This window comes from Oryctolagus cuniculus, chromosome 13 (genome assembly GCF_051225735.1).
Source record: "Oryctolagus cuniculus isolate XC-2025 breed Fujian yellow rabbit chromosome 13, ASM5122573v1, whole genome shotgun sequence".
Lineage (NCBI taxonomy): Eukaryota > Metazoa > Chordata > Mammalia > Lagomorpha > Leporidae > Oryctolagus > Oryctolagus cuniculus.
In genome coordinates this window covers 61,599,923-61,622,459 of record NC_142879.1, presented here as the reverse complement: position 1 = coordinate 61,622,459, position 22,537 = coordinate 61,599,923, and the positions used below count along the sequence as shown (strand labels likewise).

At 39.7% G+C, this 22,537-nt stretch overlaps 1 protein-coding gene and 1 long non-coding RNA gene across 11 annotated transcripts in view; both read right to left on the bottom strand.

The window, feature by feature from the left end:
* Positions 1-22,537, bottom strand: part of ERO1B (endoplasmic reticulum oxidoreductase 1 beta) — a 68,005-nt gene that overhangs the window by 32,115 nt on the left and 13,353 nt on the right. For all 10 annotated transcript variants that reach the window (XR_016219037.1, XR_016219038.1, XR_016219036.1 and 7 more), the window contains exons 3-5: positions 10,434-10,517; positions 8,619-8,660; positions 5,876-5,958 (exon numbers count right to left, since the gene is read on the bottom strand). Coding sequence is in view for 5 of the 10 variants with exons in the window: in XM_051820764.3 (XP_051676724.3) it covers positions 5,876-5,958; positions 8,619-8,660; positions 10,434-10,517 (209 nt within the window). In the remaining 5 variants the exon portion in view is untranslated. The remainder of the gene's footprint in view (positions 1-5,875; positions 5,959-8,618; positions 8,661-10,433; positions 10,518-22,537) is intronic.
* LOC149122620 (uncharacterized) lies at positions 19,025-21,112 on the bottom strand. The gene is made up of 2 exons (XR_016219041.1): positions 20,978-21,112; positions 19,025-19,250 (listed from the first exon to the last, which is right to left on the bottom strand). It is a non-coding gene; the product is annotated as an uncharacterized LOC149122620 (long non-coding RNA).

Here is a 22,537-nt window from a genome sequence, read left to right as displayed (position 1 = left end):
ACACTTAGTTAAAACATAAAAATCAAGCTGGCCTTTTCATCTGACTTAGAAATTTTAGTAATGTTCCCTGAAGCAGGAGTTAAATTCTTTCAACTTAAATTGCTTCCATACTTACAGTATCCCACTATAATCTAAAAGTTGTACTTATGAAATTTATATTTATTAAATAAAAGCTTTCTATAAAAAAGTGTGAACCAAATATAAATCAAGTAACTCCTAAATGTGGTATTTATATACAAGTATTTTGTATATGAGCAACTGCTATATAACCACTGCAAATAAGTTTATAGTTCATTGCATCAACTCCCAACTCAACTCCTCTTCAAAGTTTTCCCTAAAGAAACACACATTTAAGAAAAGTTAATGGAGGAGGGGCTGGCACCATGGTGCAGTGGGTTAATCCTCCGCCTGCGGCTGGCATCCCATATGGGCACTGGTTCTAGTCCCAGCTGCTCCTCTTCCAATTCAGCTCTCTGCACTGGCCTGGGAAAGCAGAAGATGGCCTACGTGCTTGGGCCCCTGCACCTGCATGGGAGACCAGGAAGAAGCTCCTGGTTCCTGGCTTCAGATCGGCGCAGCTCCGGCCATTGTGGCCATTTGGGGAGTGAATCAACAGAAGGAAGACCTTTCTCTCTGTCTCTCCCTGACACTGTCTGTAACTACCTCTCAAATAAATAAAAAAAAATTCTTAAAATAAAAAGTTAATGGAGGAGCTGGCACTGTGGCATAGTGGGTAAAGCTGTGGCCTGCAGTGCCAGCATCCCATATGGGTGCCAGTTCAAGTTTCAGCTGCCCCACTTCCAATCTGCTCTCTGCTATGGCCTGGGAAAGCAGAAGACGGGCCCAAGGACCTGCATGGGAGATCCAGAAGAAGCTCCTGGCTCCTGGCTTTGGATCAGCGCTGCTCCAGCTGTTGCGGCCATTTGGGGAGTGAACCAGCGGATGGAAGACCTCTCTCTGCCTCTCCTGTCTCTGTGTAACTCTTTCAAACAAATAAATAAATCTTTTAAAAAAAAACTCACACTTGACTCTCATGAAATATTTGATGCTATAAACAAGAATGCCTCAGATCTTGTTACAGCTAAAAATGACAAAACTATAGCTGTGTTTAGTAAGAGGTTTGATGTTGAACAAATCATGACATAAATTCCATTTTCTTAATAACAGTATAACTGACTTATACGAATTTTCTCTTTGAACATCCTTATTTGATGAGGTTTTGCTAATTATTTTATCTACTTCCTGCCTAAAGCTATGGAGGCAGAAGAGATATTGAAAGCTCATCTGATGGCCGGTGCCGGGGCTCACTAGGCTAATCCTCTGCCTGCGGCGCCAGCACGCCAGGTTCTAGTCCTGGTCGGGGCGCCGGATTCTGTCCCGGTTTCACCTCTTCCAGTCCAGCTCTCTGCTGTGGCCCGGGAAGGCAGCAGAGGATGGCCCAAGTGCTTGGGCCCTGCACCCGCATGGGAGACCAGGAGGAAGCACCCGGCTCCTGGCTTCAGATCAGTGCAGCGTGCTGGCCATAGCGGCCATCCATTTGGGGGGTGAACCAATGGAAGGAAGACCTTTTTCTCTGTCTACTCTGCCTGCCAAAAAAAAAAAAAAAAAAAAAAAAAAAAACCACACACCTCATCTGTTAATAGAGGTGGCCCAGCTTGGTTTAAACAAGGGACATTAGAGGTCAGCTTGTCCAGTTCTTCCACATGTCAGTTTAGAGATGAATACAAATCTATTTACAGAAAAATTTCTTTGTTTAAAAAAGATTATTTATATGAAAGAGTTACACAGAGAGAGACAGAGACAGAGAGAGGTCTTCCATCCACTGGTTCACTCCCCATTGACTGCAACGGCCAGAGCTGTGCCGATCTGAAGCCAGGAGCTAGGAGCCTCTTCGGAGTCTCCCATGTGAATGCAGGGGCCCAAGAACTTGGGCCATCTTCTACTGCTTTCCCAGGCCATAGCAGAGAGCTGGATTGGAAATGGAGCAGCCAGGACTTGGACTGGTGCACATACTGGATGCCGAAACTGCAGGAGGCAGCTTTACCCACTACACCACAGCGCTGGCCCCTACATAAGAATTTCTTGAGCCTAACCCAATGCTTCTTGTCAAGATGGGGATTTCAAGCAGAGAAACAAGAGACAGAAAGAGACTGGATAGAGAGATTACAAAGGTCATGAAAAACATGGGAAGGACAAAATATTTTAATTGTGACGTTTCCTGAGTGTGAATGTATGTCAAAATGTACACTTTTAATATGTACAGATTATGTCAAACATCTCAAAATAAAGTTGTTTAAAAATTATAATATTTTTTGAGAAATTATGGAACTAGGAACTTTCATACACAACTAACAGCCGTGTAATTTGGTATATCAATTCTGAAAAACCATTTGGCTGTACTTAATTTGACTTCTAGGAATATGAGTATTCTCCCCAGAAATGCATACATGTACCACCGAAATATTTTAGAAATGTCACCAAAGAGGAAAACATGCAGCTATCAATGGTAGGATGAAAATATGATATATCCTTACTACACAATACTATATAACAATAAGAAAAAAATAAATGTTACTGTGCTAAAAAAAAAGAATGAATCTCACAGACATATGTTAAAAAACATGTTCTATATCATTCCATTTATAAAAACAGGCAGAACTAATCTCTGCCAATAAAACTCAAAACCATGGTTAACTCTGGAAGGTGGTTAGGACAGTGCATATGGCAATTTGGGTAGGCTATTGTGTTGGGTTCACTTTGTAAAGTGAAATTGACCTTTATACTTAAAACTTGTATACTTTATGTGTGCTATACTAAAATTAAAAGTTCTAAAAATCATTAACTTCTATTCATCAAAACTATAAGCAAAAATAAAGATAAGCCCTAACAACCTGCATAGCCACAAAAGATTTAGTATAAGTTTATATAAAGAATGGCTTTGGCCGGCGCCGTGGCTCAATAGGCTAATCCTCCGCCTGTGGCACCGGCACACCAGATTCTAGTCCCGGTCGGGGCTCCAGATTCTGTCCCAGTTGCCCCTCCTCCAGGCCAGCTCTCTGCTATGGCCCGGGAATGCAGTGGAGGATGGCCCAAGTCCTTGGCCCCTGCACCCGCATGGGAGACCAGGAGAAGCACCTGGCTTCTGCCTTTGGATCAGCGTGGTGCGCCAGCCGCAGCGGCCATTGGAGGGTGAACCAAAGGCAAAAGGAAGACCTTTCTCTCTCTCTCTCTCACTGTCCACTCTGCCTGTCCAAAAAAAAAAAAAAAAAAAAAAAAAAAGAATGGCTTTAAGTCAATAATTTAAAAATCCAAACCCCCAAATGAAAATTAATGACAAAAAATATAAAAACACAACTTACCTCAAAACTTCGTAATAATGTAACCTAGTCCACAGATCACTTCTCTGTGTAAACTGTCTCCTTGGTGATCTCACTTGGGGTTAGGGCTGTTAAAGTCATATATTCACTGATTTGACTCTTAGGCCTCTCTAATTCAGATTTACATATCCAATTGACTACTCCACATCTCCAAATGGATGTCTCATTGACAACCCAGATTTAACAAATGCAAAGTTGAACTGAAATTTTCCATCAGAATTGCTCCTCCTGCAGATGTCCCCAGTCAGTAAGTGGCAATTCTTTTCATAATTCCAAATGTAATCCATAAAGCTCCTGTCTTTTATACCCCATATCCAATCCTTCAGCAAATCCTGACAGGTCTGTCTACAAAATATTTCTAGAAATTGACTACTTTTCATCAGTTCCATTGCTATCACCTTGGTCTAATCCACTATAATGTCATTTGGATAACTACAGCAATCAGGTTAACCATGCTTCACCCACATAACATAAGGCTCTCTCAATACATGCCCTTATTCCTATGTTCCAAATCCTCTGATGACTTTTCATTCCACTCATTTTAAAAGCAATATTCATTACACAGTAATTGCCTTTAAGGTTCTATAAGATCTCTACCCACTAGACCTCCTGATCTGCCCCCATTTTTTTACTTTACCTTTTACTTCTTTGCCTTTGATTACTATACTCCAGTCATAATGGCCCACTTTTGGTTCCTCTAATAGTCCAGGGTCTTTTAACTCACACATATATACCTGGAATACTCATTCCCTAGAAGGCCATGTTATAATTCACGCCTTCACCTTCTTCAGCAATTTTCTCAAATGTCCTATTATCACAATCTCTGAATATTCAGTTTAAAACAGTACCTTCACTTCTAGCATTCTCTCTTCTTTCCTCCCTTCTCTATTCTTTTCTCCTTTATTTTCTCCCTAGGATTTATCATCATTTTACCTACTCCCCATATACTTTACTTGTTTATTTTCCCCTGATTACGATATGAGAGCAGAAATTTTTTTGTCATATACAATACTGTATTCTTAGTACTCTAGAATGGTACTTGACACACTATAGGTATTCGTTTTTTGAATGAATAAGAAATGCAAATGTCTGAAAAACATATTTTAAAATGTTCAAAATCACTAGTACTCACACAGTATAATTTTAATTTAATACTTACAAAGTGTAAATTAAAATGAGATACTACTTTACACTTCTAAAACATTATCAACTTTTGGTAAAGATGTGGAGAACAAAATTCCTTACACTGGAGGTAGATAGCATACATTCACAAGAATACTCTGGAGTCATCAGGAATAACTTCAAATGGACAACTCTAGGATTTGACAATTTTACTTTGAATGTATACACACACCAAAAAACAAAACACCCATGACTCAGAGATGCTAAAGGTGTCATAGTTTGTGTAAGTGAAAACTAGAAATGGCCTAGATATCCATCAGTAGGAAAAGACAAGTAAAATATGACATATTTATGATGTAAACCATCCTTCAGTGAAAAGAATGAGACAAATCCTTATGTTCAAAATGGATAGACTTAAAAAGCAAAATGTACAATGAAAAAAGAAAGTTAAAGAACAGTAAATATAGTATTACATAATTTATATAAAGGAAATGTAATAAACATAAAACTGTAACTTTTATAAAAATATGATAAAAATAAAAAGACTGCCTGGATACACACCAAATTCATGATAGCAGTTATCTCTAAGGATGAAGGGAAGAAAACAGGATTAAAAAATAGAAGATAAAGGATTTTAAATTTATCTGTCATGTTTCTTTAAAAAATGGTAGAAAATGTTAACATCTATTCACTTGGAATGGAGGATATGTGAATATTAATAATATCTCTTTTACCTTTTTTTAGTCAGTTTTTTTCAATAATTATAAGACTATTAACTTTTAATATAAATCATTGACAACTGTAGTACATAAGTACAAATCTAAACAAAAGGAAACATACAAGAAGTTTTGCAATATTCCATTCTCAATTACAGATTAAATGTTCAGTCATTTTACAATGTGTAATCTGTGACCATTTGTAAATCACTTGTATTGATTTTTAAAAACAAGTATCTGCTTAATGCAAATCAGGAAAAGTTAACACACAAAAAACTACTTAACAATTATATTAACTGCAACTTTTACCATTCAAAATGTGGACCATACAGATGGAATTTATAAAAGATTCACTGGTTTAAGACCCTTTTCCCATCAGAGGAAGAATGGATCCATAATCTCTGCTAGTTGAAAAATATTATTAATTTCTATTTTTTAGATTTACTATCAATGATATATATTAGAAATTTAAGAACAAATCAGCTAGGAAGAGACAAAACTATGAAATTCAGAATAACTTTTTCATCCTTTTAAATGTTTATTAATAGAAACATTAATGCTTAGCAAAAATGTTTTAACAAAGTCACAAGAAAAATAAAAATTAACACAAATAAACTAAATAAGAAAGTATTTTCTTAATGCCACTAAAACAAAGCTTGCCTTAAGGTGCTGTTAATTGCTCCCAGTTTATTAGCTTGCTCACAATCTTCTAATTCTTTGGTATTGTTTGCCACTTTCAAGTACTGCAAGGAAGGTCATAATAAGTAAGTTTAGTAATAATTATTAACTTTCTCTTTATTTCAGCTTCTATTGGCAGAATAATCAATGTTAGTGATGATATACCCTACATATAGATACATCCTATTATAAAAACCCTAACATTCACATGAAATACAAATGAAAATAGAGCACAAATTTTCACCTACTAAATGAACAGATATTAAAAACCTGGCAAATGGGATTGGCTGTTGCAGTTGATTTTTCAACAATGTTGCAGTGGATTTGTTTCTGAGAGGAGGAGCGTGGTGGGGGCAAGAGGCTTGGAGTCACCACACAGACCCCAGGAGTCGGGTGAAAGCGGGCTTCAGGCAAGCAGCCCACAGACTCATTTATTTCAGTTAGTACAACAGCTTATATAGTCAAGACCAGCCAATCCAGTCAAGGGGCGGTCTATGCCCCAACCAATCACAGCCTGTTGCCAGGCAGTTTCCAAAGCCATCAAATCACAGCCTGTTGCCAAGCAGGCTCCGTTTGCCATGTGGGTTTCAAAGCCATTCCTGAGTAACTGACACTCGATTGCCAGCGGCCATCTTGGCATGGCCTTCTCATTCCACCACATTTCCCCCTTTTCATTTATTTTTGAGCAATGGGAGGCATGATTCTTGGCCATACCATTGTTGACCCCGTTTCCATGTGGTCTCCGTACGCAGCTGTGCCTGTCTTAGGTTGTCCTCCAGGGGATCTTACCCATCGTTGACTAACCAGCGCTCAAATCGAGAGACCACAGGGCTGCTTGCTCAGATAGGGGTAGGAATGAGGAATAATGGTTATCAGGAATGGCATGACGCACACAGGCTGTGGGCCATTTGAGTGGCTGACCAGAGCTAGTGGGGTATAAAACAGTAACAGATATGGCTATGGGCAGTTTCTCGGGGTAGGATGATAGGGCAGGTGCGTCTGCTAACAAGGCAGTCTTGTTCAGCTGGTTCTGGTTGGCTGTCAGTTGCAGGCTTGATGTTTCTGGCTGGTACCCAAATGGGCTGTCCCGCACTCTCAGGTTGGGCCATAGCCTGCAATGCCAGCATCCCATGTGGATGCCAGTTTTGAGGCCCGGCTGCTCCACTTCCAATCCAGTTCCCTATTAATGCACCTGGGAAAGCAGCAGAAGATGGCCCGGGTCCTTGGGCCCCTGCACCCATGTGGGAGACCTGGAAGAAGCTCCTGGCTCCTGGCTCCTCATTTTGGCCTGGCACAGCCCCAGCCGTTGTGGCCATTTGGGGAGTGAAACAGCAGATTGAAGATCTCTTTCTGTCTCTCTGTAACTCTGTCTTTCAAATAGATAAAATAAATCCTTAAAAAAAATTTATCAATTAACATTGTGTTGGTGATTATATAAACTGAGAAAACACTCTTGGGAAACAAATCTGACAATATATTTCTAGAGTTATAAAAATGAAAAACCCTTGAGCCAGCAGTTCCAATACTGAGACCATATCTATCTTATCTGGTTCTACCTTGTAATATTGAAATAGGCACACTCTAGGATATGCCCATCCTACTTTTAAATACAGAACTACAGAAATTCTTACATGTGTGCAACTGGAGATAAAGAATAAAAATGCTACTGTATCATTGTTTACAATAGCAAAAAATGGAAACTGAATTGTTCATTGAGAAATAAAAGGCTAATCTATGTTACAATCATACAAATAACTATTCTATGTTATCATATAACTTTTCAGATGAATGAAAAGATCCATATATATCAACAAAGAAAAATTTCAACAGTGTTATGACTGAGAAAAAGACACCAAATGTTAACTTGAAGAAACGTAAAAACACAGTATCATTTAATACTTTTTAAGAAGTTTCCACAAAATCATCTCTATATTATTTGTGGATAAATGTGCAATAAAAGTATATTACTTGTATATGCCCCTGCAATAAAATAATAAAATCATAGGCAAATACTTCAGGAAAATGGCTAGCTCTAGGGAGGCAGCTCACAGAGTGAGACTGGGATGGAGTTCAGGGGACTTCAACTGCCTTTCTGTTTTATTAATTATAAATAAAACAAAAACAAATAGGAGAAAGTGAGCACAAACAAAAGAGTCCTTGGGAAAGAGCAAGAAGCAAATGGGGAGAGGATACACAAGAAAGCAGAGAGAATATAAAGATTTTTAATCTATATGTATAAAAATGAAAACATAGAAATAAAATGTTTAGCTAAACACACAAATAGCAAAATAAATTAGGGCATGCTCATAAGAGGGAAAAGGTAATCTTTAAAGGAATATTTTTATACCATTTGAGAGTTTTCTGTTTATATTATATAAATGCACACCAAGATATGATAATCTTGAATCTAACAGGTTAACTAATTGAAACAGAATGACTGAAAATATTTATGTGATAAAACACATTTTGAGTAGGTAATCTGATATTGTAGTTACATTTTATAGTTCTTCCAAAAGTTCCTAAGAGATAACTGAAGTAATTTTAATAGAAACTGCAGATGGAAGACCTCTTGGCTTGCTGTCAAAATTAAGGATTTAGAATTCTGAGGCAAACTGTCTCTATTCCAAACTAATCGTATTATGGTTCTCTGCTGCAACCACTGTCAAGCAGTAAACAGTAAGTTTTACTATGTGAAGCAGAAACATTCAAGAAAGAAGTGACTTACCTTATTAGGATGCCCAGCTTTAATTCCAACTGGAATTTTACTCTTAAAAGAACAAGAACAAAAATTTTAAAAGTGGTCTTAACTTTTTTAGAGGTTTTCCCACAAATTGCATTGCTCTAATTCACAGAGTATTTTACTACCTAAGGTGCAAAGATGTATTTCTTTAAATTGTTTTCATACTACCACTTGGTGTAAATGTAAAGAATTAGCCCAGTTTACACATTTGTAAATCAAAGTACAGAAGAGTGTAATTCTCTATAGTTTACATATTTTTTAGGTTAAAAACTGATAATCACTTTTTTCTACAGACTCTCTTACCACAGGGGATAAGGGAAAGCATTTAAAAGTTCAAAACTATTTGAAGTATAATATGCTCACTTTTAATCAAAGCTTTAAAATGACATTTAAAATTTAGGAAATTTTGGATTACTAGAAGGCAAGAGTCAGATTCTTGACTACAGAGTTTACCAATTGAAGAACTGTGTATAGGTCCAACATTGTTTTCCACAAAGCCAATAATTAGTGTTGGGCTTTAATAAATCTACCAATTTGTACAACTGTTTTATCAGACAACTTTAAATAAAAATCATACCCAAAAGAAGACAATCCCAGATTGATCTTTTGATCAAAACCTAGAAAACTGATTACCTATTAAAACTGTTCATGTTTCATAGAGAAATTTTAACCAAAGATTCAGAATGAATGAATAATGTAAACAATGAGACTTCCCTTCATTCAATAAAGACTATATAGATAACAATGTCACTTGTTGCCATATTTTATCATGTCTTTGGTTTTTTTTAATGGGTATAAGAGGGAACATTGTAAAACTCAAGTCAAATTTAAATAGTCACAATTATAAAACCCTGAACTTATAGTCTAGAATAAATATTACCCGCAAGTGCCCTATGATACTAGATGTTCTCTAACCAGTGTAGTATAGTATGTGAAAATCAAAATTGCTAGTAGTTTTTAAGAACTTTGAAGCAGAATATAGTTATTTCACTTAAGCAAATCTTAGATCACTTAGAAATACTAAGCTACCAAATATGAATGTCATGAATAACACAAAATATCCCACAAGGAACTATTAAAAGTAATAATAAATGTATAACTAAAATAAAGCACAAAATAAGCTTGATTATTGCCAATAGCACAAAATGAAGCAGTCTGTAAACTACAAAGTGATCTTAACAATTAACTTCAAATTATAGAATGCAAATTGCATCACAAGTTTGGATACAATATGAAATGCCTAAGGACCTTTATTCCAAAGAGAGAAATACAAAAATCCTCACATTAAGAGTCAGCAGAAGCACACAGTTTTTATTTGTGGGGAGAAAGGAACAAAATGGGACTGGAAAGGAAATAGACAGGGATCTTTATATGCCTATGTGTTTTATTTCTTATGTTGAGGATTCATCAAATAATGATTTAATATTTTAAAGGTATTTATTTGAAAGGAAAGGAGGGGGAGAGAGGGCAAATTGTGAGAGAGAGAGAAGGAAAGTAAGTTAGTTCTCATCTGCTGGTTCACTTTCCAAATGACCACAATGGCTAGCTAGAGCTAAACCTGGCTAGAGCAAGGAGAAAAAACACAATTCATGCCCTTGCAGGTGAGAGAAAAGAAAAGAATCCAGCTACTTAAGTCATTACCACTGCCTCCCACAGTCTACAACAGCTTTGACCCAGGTTCAGCTGTTGCAGGCATTTGGGTTGTGAACCAGCAGATGGGACTTCTCTGGCTCTTTCAATCTGTCTCTCGGCCTCTCAAACGGTCCAAGAGAAATCAAGTTTCCCACTATTTTACTATACCTCTGGACAGGGTTCCACATGACAGTCTTTTATTGAACAATGGCCGTCTTCTGCCCAGAAAGGACATGGTCGCTTCAAATTAACCTTGAAAAAAAGAATAAATTAATGTTAGCAAATGTAATGTGTATTATAGTTACAGACTGCTCTCCAAGTGTTACCAGGCTGAGCATCATTGACATGGTAGTGAAAATAAGACAAGTTCCCTATCCTTGTGGCACCTACACAGTTCAGAATTTAAAATAACTGCAAGTTTTCAGATACCCAATATAATATTACTTTTTACAATAAATTGGCTGACACTTCAAAAGTGTTCAAGTTCACCACTTATCTGAAGAATACTGAAAAACATTTTAGGGCTACTTTTGTGTCTTCCAGCCTCCTAATACTACCTTTTCAAGGGGCCAGCGCCATGGCTCACTTGGTTAATCCACCGCATGCGGTGCCGGCATCCCATTTGGGTGCTGGGTTCTAGTCCCAGTTGCTCCTCCTCCAGTCCAGCTGTCTGCTGTGGCCCAGGAAGGCAGTGGAGGATGGCCCAAGTGCTTGGGCCCCTGCACCCGCACTGGAGACCAGGAAGAAGCTCCTGGCTTCAGATCAGCGTAGCTCCGGCCACAGTGGCCATCTGGGGAATGAACTAGCGGAAGGAAGACCTTTCTCTGTCTAACTCTGTCAAATAAAAAAAAAAAATTGCCTTTTCATCAGGGCTCTCTCATGTATCCACTGACTGATGGGCATGTACTAAACATCTACTAACTGTCAGGTACTGTGCTAAGCTCTAGGGAAAAAATAGGCAGAAAAAATAACTTTTCCCCTGAAACAGAGTCTACTGAAGGAAACATATTTAAAATTTATGTTTATTTAATCACAAATGTTGTATTAGGAAAAAAAAATCTAGAGTTTTATAATAGTAGTGCTTATGGATGGAGACCTCTGAGGTTGTCATATTTAGGATTGATCGAAGTTGGAGGAAATGTTTATTTGGATAAGGCAATAAAGAGTTTGGCCAGTCCCGAGAACTGAAACACACCAATTTGAATGATGTTTAGTGGGGATGGGAGAAAGTGGCAGGAAATGAAGGTGGAGGTAGGCAAGGGACAGTTGATGCAGGACATTTAAACCGTGGTTAAGGGGGGAAGAAGGTTTGGCCCAGAGATTAAGAAGCAGCTTGAGGGGCTGTGGTGCAGTGGGTAAGGCGGTGGCCTGCAGTGCCAGCATCCCATATGAGTGCCGGTTCGAGTCCCAGCTGTTCCACTTTTGATCCTGCTCTCTGCTGTGGCCTGGGAAAGCAGTGGAGGATGGCCCAAGTTCTCGGGCCCCTGTACCATGTGGGAGACCCAGAAGAAGCTCCTGGCTCCTGGCTTCAAATTGGCGCAGCTCCAGCCGTTGCGGCCATCTGGGGAGTGGACCAGCAGATGGAAGAACTCTCTCTCTCTCTCTCTCTCTGCCTCTCCTTCTCTAACTCTGGCTTTCAAGTAAATAAATAAATCTTAAAAAAATGCTATATTAAAAAAAAGAGCTTGAGATGTTGCATTCCATATCAAAATGCTTAAATTTGAATTCCAGCTCCACTCCCAATTACAGCTTCCAGTTAATGCAGACCCTGGGAGGCAACACATGATGGCTCTAAGAAATGGGTCCCTGCCACCCAGGTGGGAGACCCACATTGAGTTCCCAGCTTCTAGCTTCAGCCTGGCTCAGCCCTGGCTGTTACTGGTTTTTGGGGAGAGAACCAGCATATGCAGAGCTCGCTCGCTCTCTCTGGTTTCTCTTTGTCTACATAAATAAAAAATTTTAAAGATAAATATCACCTCATCAGAGAGACCTTTCCTGATCAGATTCTAAAATAGTGTTCAATATGCAATCTCCACCCCAACATAATGATTTATATTCTTCTAAAGCACTTATAACTACCTGAATATTATTTGTTTATTTACATTAAGGCTCAGAAGTCCATCCTGCCTAGCATATTTTCCAAGATTCATAAATACACCTCAGTAAGTATGTGTTAAATGAAGTAAATAATACCTGAATTACAGAGCAAAAGACAAAATAAGACAATGGACTGGCAACACAGAGGAGAGGGTATTGTAGGATCAACTCTGGCAACACGTAAAATGGGTACAATAAAAAGTGTTCTAGAGAAGATTTGTAGGCACAGGGGTCTGGATGTCCAAAGAAAGCAGCTTAAAACAGCATGGCACACTTGGGGATTATTCACTCCCAGCCTGGACACCCTGACTCCTGGTCTGTATATTCAACTGCCTCCTTGACATCTCCACGGGGCATTTATACATGGGAGGGACATAATTCTACATACCTTCTTCACCGTAAGTGATAATTTCAGCCCTACAATCTGCCCATGGAAAGAGAACAAAAGGGATACAACTCCTCCACTCTACCCCCTTTTCTCCAGTTTCTGCAATTTCTCATTTCAGGAGGTAGTGGGGCCTCTCCATGCCTGAAAGGGAAAGTGGACCCTCCCTGCACCTTTATATCTGACTTAATGCACTGATAACTCCAGGAGGAACTGAAACTTCCACTTGCTTGAACCAGATAATGGGTACTCCCTGTGCCCTCTTTCCTGGCTAACTTCTGAGATAAACTTTTGCAATCTCTCACTAAAAAGATGCTGGGGAAAATTTCTGTGCTTGACAGGAAAAGGATCCTGATGCCTTCTTTCCTGGCTTGTTTCAGTGATAACTCCAACCAGAAGTCCCAAACCAGAAGTGTCCCCACTGCTCCGAGGGTATGAGACTTCTGCTTCTTCTAAAGAGAATGGGTTTTCTGCCACAGCTTCTTCCCTGGCTTGCTCCAGTAATGAACCCAAATCCTTCTAGAGTCAGTTTCTGTACATGTTGAATATCCCAACTTTTACAGCCTTCACCCAAGGGACTGACTCCTAAATCACCTAGCTTTGGGAGCTGACAGAGTTCTACACTCAAGTCTCCTAGACCACACTGAATAAAAACATGATTTTTAAACCTGGACGCATTTAGCAACAGTTTTCCCAGGTTCAAGATGAGTAGTTTGATCAATAGTAGGTATCTAGAGCAGGTGTTGTGGATAGCAGGTTCAGCCACTTTGGGGACAGTCACATCAGTGTGCCAGTTCAAGCCCTGACACCTCTGCTTCTCATCCAGCTTCCTACTAACCCACCCTGGGAAGCACTGAAGATGACTCAAGTACTTAGGTCCTTGCCACTCATGTGGGAAATCTGGTTGGAATTCCAGGTATGGCCAGCCCTGGCTATTGTGGGTATTTGGGGAGTGCATCACCAGATGGAAGATCTCTGTCTCTGACACTCTGCCTTTCAAGTAGATGACAACAAGTAAATATTTTTTAAAAAGAGTATAGGCATCTGCCTCAGGCCCTCTCCTGGATGTAAAACAGAATAAATGAGAGATAAATTGAGGCTTTAAGCTTCTCCAAAAGGAAAGAAGAACTAGAACACAGATCTACCACCCCAACCTCTCCAGCTGCATCCCAAAGGACTGACTTCTATCCCACCTTCCTTAAGGCAGCAGCATGACTTAACATTCTCCAGTCCAGGGGAAGGGGACACTAAGAACAAAGTGAGCCAGTCGGACACACACAAAAAGTTCTGAGGCAGAATCTCTGGTTGTCAATTTCAGGATGATTGAGGAGGAACATCTCTTACCCAAGACAAGACTAACAAGACTAGAGGACAAATCTGAAGAGACTCATACCAAGACCCATATTATAATCAAAATGTCAAAGTTAAGGAAGGTTGGAATATTGAAAGCTACAAGGGAAACAAAGGAGTCCCAAGAGACTAATTATGAATTCTGCAACAGAAACCCTGCAGGCAAGAAGAGAATGGAATGATAAATTTTGAAAACTGAAAGGAAGAAACCTGCCAACCAAGAATACTATACTCAGTAATCCTCTTACTCAAAACTGAAGGGGAGATAAAAACTTTCTCATATCACCACTAGCTCTGTCTTACAAGAAATATGGAGTGCTTTGAGTAGAAAGAAAATGGCATTAAATAGCAACATGAAAATGTAAAATTCACTAACAAAAGTATAGAAATTCAGAATACTCTTATTCTAAGTTAATGGTAGTATAGAAATTGACTATATCTCTAGCATGAAAGACAAACTATCACAAATCAATGATTCTCACAATTTGTTAAGGGACACAAACTAAAGGAGACACAAAATATGTTATCAAAAACAAACTGTGTTGGCAGAGTAAAATTGCAGAGTTCGTGCAAGTGATCAAAGTAAAATCACTGACAAATTAAAAATAGCCTGTGTAGTAAGCACTTGGCACAGCTGTTAAGATGCTGTTGGTTGACAGGGCAGGGGAGGGAGGGTGCCAGTGTTGTGGCAGACTGAGTTAAGCCACTACCTACAACACCAGCATCCCATAATCCCATATGTGTGCCAGTTTAAAACTTTGACTTTTAAATACATAAATAGATCTTAAAAAAAAAAAAAAAAAGATACTGCTTGGGATACCCACATTCCATATCACAGTATCTAGGTTTAAGTCCTGGCTTACTTCCAATTCTAAGATCTAGCTAATGCATACCTTGGGGGGCAGCAAGTGAAGGCTGAAGTAGTTAGGTCGCTACAACCCAGACCCAGATTTAGCCTGGCCTTGCCCCAGCCATTGCAGATATTTAGGGAGTGGACTAATGGATGGAAGGTCGATCCCCCTCTCTAACTCAATGAAAAACAGAACAAGGACACACACATTTCTTCCCACTCCCACCTTCTACCAATCAAGTAAACTGCTCCCGGGTGTGGCCCAGGCCCACCTGGAAAACTACCTTCAAGCTAATTGGAGAGGCATATTGGCACCACAGTCGGTTCTGTCCTATAGCTAATGTTCCCCCTGAGTTACTTACACCCCTTCTACCTGCCCTTTAAAAGCATACAAGGCTGTGAATAAAATCAGACATGTTCACCAAAACTTGTCTCTGGTGCTCCTTGTGGGAAGGACACTGTCACCCTGCTCTCTCTGACAGCGCAGCTTTGCAGGACAAGCCACAAACACAAAATTTTTTAAAAGGCCTGTTATTAAGATGTTTTATTTTAGCCTCATATTAATCACAAAACAAAAACTCTTAGTAGATACAGAAAAGATAAAGGATTCAAGGGACAGTATCACAGACTACCAAACCACTTTAGAAGACAGTGAGAAGAGAAGAACAAAAGATATACAAAGTTGGGGCCGGCACTGTGGTGTAGAGGGTAAAGCTGCCACCTGCAGTGCTGACATCCCATATGGGCACCAGTTCAAGTCCCAGCTGCTCCACTTCCGATCCAGCTCTCTGCTGTGGCCTGGGAAAGCAGAAGATGGCCCAAGTCTTTGGGCTCCTGCACCCACGTGGGAAACCTGGAGGAAGCTCTTGGCTCCTGGCTTTGGATTGGTGCAGCTCCAGCCATTGCGGCCAATTAGGGAGTGAACCAGTGGACAGAAGACCTCTCTCTCTCTTTCTGCCTCTCCTTCTCTCTGTGTAACTCTGACTTTCAAATAAATAAATAAATTTAAAAAAAAAAAGATATACAAAGTAACCAGAAAACAATTAATAAAACAGCAACAGTAAGTCTTTACTAATACTAGATAATTACTTTGAATGTAAATGGATTATATTCTCTAATCAAAGACACAGATTAGCTGAATGGATTAAAAAAAGCTGTAACCTGACTAAACACACACACACACACACACACACACACACACACAGAGAGAGGTCTTCCATGTGATGGTTCACTCCCCAAATGGCTACAACAGCCAAGGCTGGGCCAGGCCAAAGCCAGGAGCCAGGAGATTCTTCCAGCTTCTTCCAGATCTCCCATGAGGGTGCAGGGGCCCAAGGTCTTGGGCCATCTTTTACTGCTTTCCCAGGCCATAGCAGAGAGCCAGATTGGAAGTGGAGTAGCAGGACTCAAATCAGCGCCCAAATGGGATGCCAGCACTACAGGCGGCGGCTTTACCCACTACGCCACACTCCACTTCTGATCCAGTTCCCTGTTAATGCACTTGGTGAAGCAATGGAAGATGTCCCAGGTACTTGGGCCCCTGCACCCACATAGGAGACCCAGAGGGAGCTCCTGGCTCCTGGCTTTGGCCTGGCCCAGCCCTGGCTGTTGTGGTCATTTGGGGAGTGAACCACCAGATGGAATATTGATCTCTCTTTCCCTCTCTCTGTCCCTCTCTTCTCTCTGTATCTCTGCTTTTCAAATGAATAAATACACCTTTAAAAATAATAAAAAATAAAAAGTTTGACTTCTCTCTTGACCCAATCCTGTTTGCCTTCCTTCCCTTTCCCTAAATTGTTGATCCCAAGAATAGTGCCTAATTAATCTCTTGCACACCAATCACTGTCTCAATGTCTGCTTCTCACAGAATCTAACCTGTTACAAGTTGTCTAGCTCTAGGGGGAAAAGAAACTTACTGGTACTTTTATTGGAATCATATTAAATTTAGATACAATGTGGAGAGAATGAACACTTTTAATTACAAAGGTTATTTTCCTATTTGTGCAAACCTACCTTTGTATTTTTCAGGAGTATTTTGAAGCTTCCCTCTAGGTTTTCCATATTTCTTTATATTTTACCTTTTCATTGTTAATGTAATTTTTTTATTTTCCATTACATCTATTTGATTATTGATTGCATTTATGAGACAATATTTCTCTGTACATTAAGTTTATAGTCTGCTATCTTAATTCAGTTTTTACATTGCATTTATTCTACTATTCTTTTGAGTTTTCCAAGTATATTTTGGTCATTTATAAATGGAAATAGTTTTACTTGTTAAATTTTTATGCCTCTGGTTGTTTTTACTTGTTTGTCTACACTGGCTAATAAATCCATCAGTAATGGAAACAGCAGGTATTGGTATTGGTACCTAAGTGAGAATTCCTGCTACTGTTTTCACATAAGTAACATGCTAGGTAGGGTAATACTAGGACTGAATCATCCCATTAAGGAGTATTAATCACACTTCTATTGAATTTAAAAAAAATCAGGAGCACATATTAACTTTGTTGAAGATCTAAAAGAATCAACCTTGCATTCTTGGAAAAACATACACTTGGGTTATTAATTTTTTAAAAGATTTTTTTTTATTTGAGAGACAGAGCTATACACAGAGGGAGAGAGAGACAGCAAAGTCTTCCATCCGCTGGTTCACTCCCCAAATGGCAACAATGGTTGGAACTGGGCCAATCCAAAGCCAGGAGCTTCTTCTGGATCTCCCACGTTAGTGCAGGGGCCCAATTTGGGCCATCCTTTACTGCTTTCCCAGGACATAAGCAGAGATCTGGATTGGAAGAGGAGCAGCCAGGACATGAACCTGTGCCCATATGGGATGTCAGCACCACAGGCGGAAACTTGGCCTAATACACCATAGTGCTGGCCCCACGATATTTCTTTTTGTGTGTTCAAAACTCGGGCTTTGCCCTTGCTTTTATATCGACCCTCACATTTCATACTCAATCCACCAGAAAAGCTTATTGGCATTACCTTTTATTAACAACTCTAATTTGATTATTTTCCACCTTTCCCAACTCTAATACCCTATTCCAAATCTCTATCTGGACTACTGCAATAGCCTCCTAAATGGTTTCTCTATTTCCTATCTCATATCTTCACATTATATATTGCACAAAAGTTCCTTCAATAGTTTGTGCTTAGAATAAAATCCAACATACTTACATGGTAAGGCCCACTCCCCTTTAAAATCTGGACTCTATTTACCTTTCTAACTCCCTTCACTTATTATTTGACAGGTAGAGTTATAGACAGTGAGAGAGACAGACAGAGAGAAAGGTCTTCCTTACATTGGTTCACTCCCCAAATGGCCGCTATGGCCAGAGCTGTGCAGATTGGAAGCCAGGAGCTTCTTCCTGGTCTCCAATGCGGGTGCAAGTGCCCAAGCACTTGGGCCATCCTTCACTGCCTTCCCGGGCTACAGCAGAGAGCTGTACTGGAAAAGGAGCAACCGGGACTAGAACCCGGCACCCATAAGGGATGCCGGCACCACAGGCGGTGGATTAACCAAGTGAGCCACGGCGTCGGCCCCCCTCACTTACTTTTGTCCAGCTACATCAGCTTTCTTACTGTTCCTCAAAAACACTAAGTTTATTCCTTTGTCAAGATCTTTGTATCTGCTGTTCAACTTGTCTTCCCTGGAATATTCTTCATCTCAACCTGTCATGGCTTACTGTTTCACATTAGGTGGATCTTTGCTCAAATGTCACATTAGCATATAGACCTTACTCTCTTGACTGCTTAGTTAAAAAAAAAAAAAAAAAAAAAGACTATCTACTTGCCCCTAAACCCATTATTCTCTATCTCCTACTTTGTTTTATTTTTCTCCAAAGCAGTTTATAATCATCTGAAATTAAACCATCTGCTTACTTATTATTTATCTCCAAAATCAGAAGAAAAGCTGTTTTATTCAGTATTATATCAACAGCAACTAGACTAGAGCCTAGAACAAATTAACTGTTTAATAAATATTTGGTGAATAAAGGAGTAGAATGTATAGTACAAAAAAGAAATTATAAACACCAGCTACAGCAACTAACTACCCACTGCATAAAGGTAGACTTTTTTTTTTTTAAGAATTATTTATTTGAGAGGCAGAGTTACAAACAGAGAGAGGGAGAAACAGAGAGGAAGAGGTCTTCCATCTGCTGGTTCACTCTCCAAATGGCGGCAATAGCCAGGACTGTGTTAGGCCGAAGCCCGAAGCTTCTTCTTGGTCTCCCATGTGGGTGTTGGGTCCAAGCATTTGGATCATCTTCCACTGCTTTCCAAGGCCATTAGCAGGGAGCTGGATGGAAGTAGAGCAGATGGGACTTGAATTGGTACCCATATGGGATGCTGGCGCTGCAGGCAGAGGCTTAACCTACCATGCCACAGTGCAAGTCCCAAAGGTAGACTTTGGCTTCTACCTGTATTTCCTTATTTGCTGAATCATTAAGTATGTATGTGTTCAAAATTAACCTCTTCCCTTAGCTTTTCTTTTTTGCTACGATTGTATATAGAATATATGGGGGTTGGTTAAATTTCCTCTTTATTTAATAAATTGACAAAAGTAGAGAGGAGTAAATATAACTCAAATATCTTAGAGTTGAAACTAAATGCATTAACCAGATCCTTTGGAGAAGAGTAATATTTCAGTTTTACATGGAATAAATTTCATTGTGTGGTTGGAACACTTTTAAACTGCATCCTTAAGAAAAAGATGAAACCATCCACTGGGTAGCCAAAGACCACACTATTATTTTGCTTATCGAACTTCCATTTTTCTTTTTTTAAAATTTTATTTATTGATTTATGTATCTGAAAGGCAAAGTGACAGAGAAAGAGAGAAAGAGATCTTCCATCTACCAGTTCACTCCCCAAATGGCTAAAATGGCCAGGAGAGTGGAACTCTATCTGGGTCTCCCACATGGGTGGCATCTTCTGCTGCTTTCTTAGGCACATTAGCAGGGAGCTGGACAGGACTCGAACTGGTACACGGATAGGGGATACTGGAATCAGAGGCAGCAGCTTAACCTTCTGTACCAGAACAATGAACCCCATTTTTCTTTCTTCTATAGTAGCCTCCTAATTTCCCTTTGAGAAATACTGACTCCTCATACTCATGCATATGAGAATGTCAACCAAAGTATCTTCTACTCTTTGAGGCAAGAGGTCACATGACTCTACCTGGAACAATCAGACCCTCATATCTGGACATTTGATTCTTGTATACAGTGTTACAAAAATATGAGAAAATGGATAATTTGATCCAAAATTTTAGTGGTACTTTAAAGAGAGTGGTCATTAGCTCTGGTTCTAGATTCACCTGTTCCTTAGCTTGTCTTTCAATTTTATAAGCTATTCTCTGTCTTTTCCTAATGAAATTTGTTTAGTTAGCCAACAAAAGTACCCTATATAAGACACTCTATCCCTTATTTTTTTTTTTTTAAATGTGGATGGAGTGAGCATTTAGCATAGCAGTGACATGAGTCAAGATGCCCATGAACCACTTTAGAATGCCTGAGTTTCATTCCTGGCTAAGCTCTGCCTTGTGATTCCAACTTCCTGCCAATGTAGACCCTGGGAGGCAGCAATTGACAGCTCAAGTAACGTGTGCCCGACCACCCTTGTGAGAGGCCTAGATGAGTTATTGGCTCTCAGTTCTGACCCTGGCTGTAAGGGCTTGCAGCCTCAGTTGTTGGGGGCATTTGGAGAGTGAACCAGCAGATGGGAGTTCTCTGCCCCCTATCTCTGCCACTCAAACAAAAAATATATATAATATAATAACAACAAGTAGACAATGCTAACATATTGATACAATAATTAAATGAGATGGTCATTCATGTATTCGAATGTTTGAATCTTTCTACCAGGCTTTGAAGGGATACAGAAAAAGAAGATATGGGACCAGTGCTGTGGTGTAGCAGATGCCTGCAGTGCCGGCATCTAATATGAGTGCCAGTTTGAGTCCCAGCTGCTCCACTTCCAATCCAGCTCTCTGCTATGGCCTGGGAAAGCAGAAGACCCAAGTACCTGGACCCCTGCTCCCACGTGGGAGATCCAGAAGAAGCTCCCAGCTCCTGGCTTCAGATCAGCACAGCTCCAGCTGTTGTAGCGATTGGGGAGTGAACCAGCAGATGAAAGACCTCTGTCTCTGCCTCTCCTTCTTTGTGTAACTCTTTCAAATTAATAAATCTTTAAAAAGAAAAAAAAAATGAAAGGGAGGAGTAAAAGTGTGAGGGCCATGACATACTCAATGGAGAGGTCATCTGGATCTCCTGTAAAGTGATGAAGTCTTTGATAAAAGCAACATTCCCTTCATTGTATTAAATTGAGTCATATGAAATTGGCATATGCAGCCATATTTGAAATATAAAAGTAACAATTCCATAGGGTTTTACCCAACAGTAGAAAGGAAGCAGGAGAAACCAACTGTAAATATAAATAGATTTACAGATTTAGTGGTGGGAACTGGAAGAAGCGTCTGTTTTATTTGCAAGTAAAATGTTTAGAATACCCAATAGTGTATTTAGGTATAAATTACTCTTAGTTATAAATTCATGGAGTTTTTACTCCTAAAGGATTTTGTATGAAGAAATAATGACCCAGGGCCAGTGCCATGGCATAGTAGGCTAAGCCTCAGCCTGCGGCACTGACATCCCATATGGGCACAAGTTTGAGTCCCAGCTGTTCATCTTCCAATCCAGTGCTCTGCTAAGGGCCTAGGAAAGCAGTAGAGGATGGCCCAAGTGCTTGGGCCCCTGCATCTACAATGTGAGACCTAGAAGAAGCTCCAGGCTCCTGGCTTTGGATTGGCTCAGCTCCAACCATTGCTACCATTTGGTGAGTGAACCAGCAGATGGAAGACCTTTCTGTCTCTCCCTCTCATTGTCTGTAACTCTGCCTCTCAAATAAATGAATGAATCTTTAACAAGAACAACAACAACAAATTTGACCCAGGACCCAATGTTGTGGCATAGCAGGTAAAGCTACCTGCGATGCCAGCATCCAAAATGGACACTAGTTCGTGTCCTGGCAGTTCCACTTCCCATCCTGCTCCCTGCTGATGGCCTGAGAAAAGCAGAAGATGGCCAAGTGTTAGGGCCCCTGACACTCACATGGGAAACCCAGAATAAACACTAGGCTCCTGGCTTCAGCCTGGTCCAGCCCCAGCTCTTGCAGCCATTTGGGGAGTGAATCAGCAGATGAAAGATCTTTCTCTGTAACTCTTTCAAATAAATAAATATTTTTTAAAAATTGATCTTTTTTTTGGATATTCTTGTTGCTAATTGGCAAAGAGGATGGGTTCCCCAACATTTAATCCCCTCATTTGTTATCTTACTGTACAACTTAAAACTTCCAAATAATGGATTTTTTTATCCTTAAAAATATTTAAAGGACTAACATAGCCAATATAGAATTAGGGTAAAAAGAAAATCTTTGTCAATTTTTATAATACAATAAAAATAGAAATCATAAACCATTTGAATACTGGGAGCAAGCAGACAGGGAAAATACCAAAGCCTTATGGTAACTTTTGAAATACTGTTAGGGGCCGGCACTATGGTGCAACAGGGTTGAGCCATTGCCTGT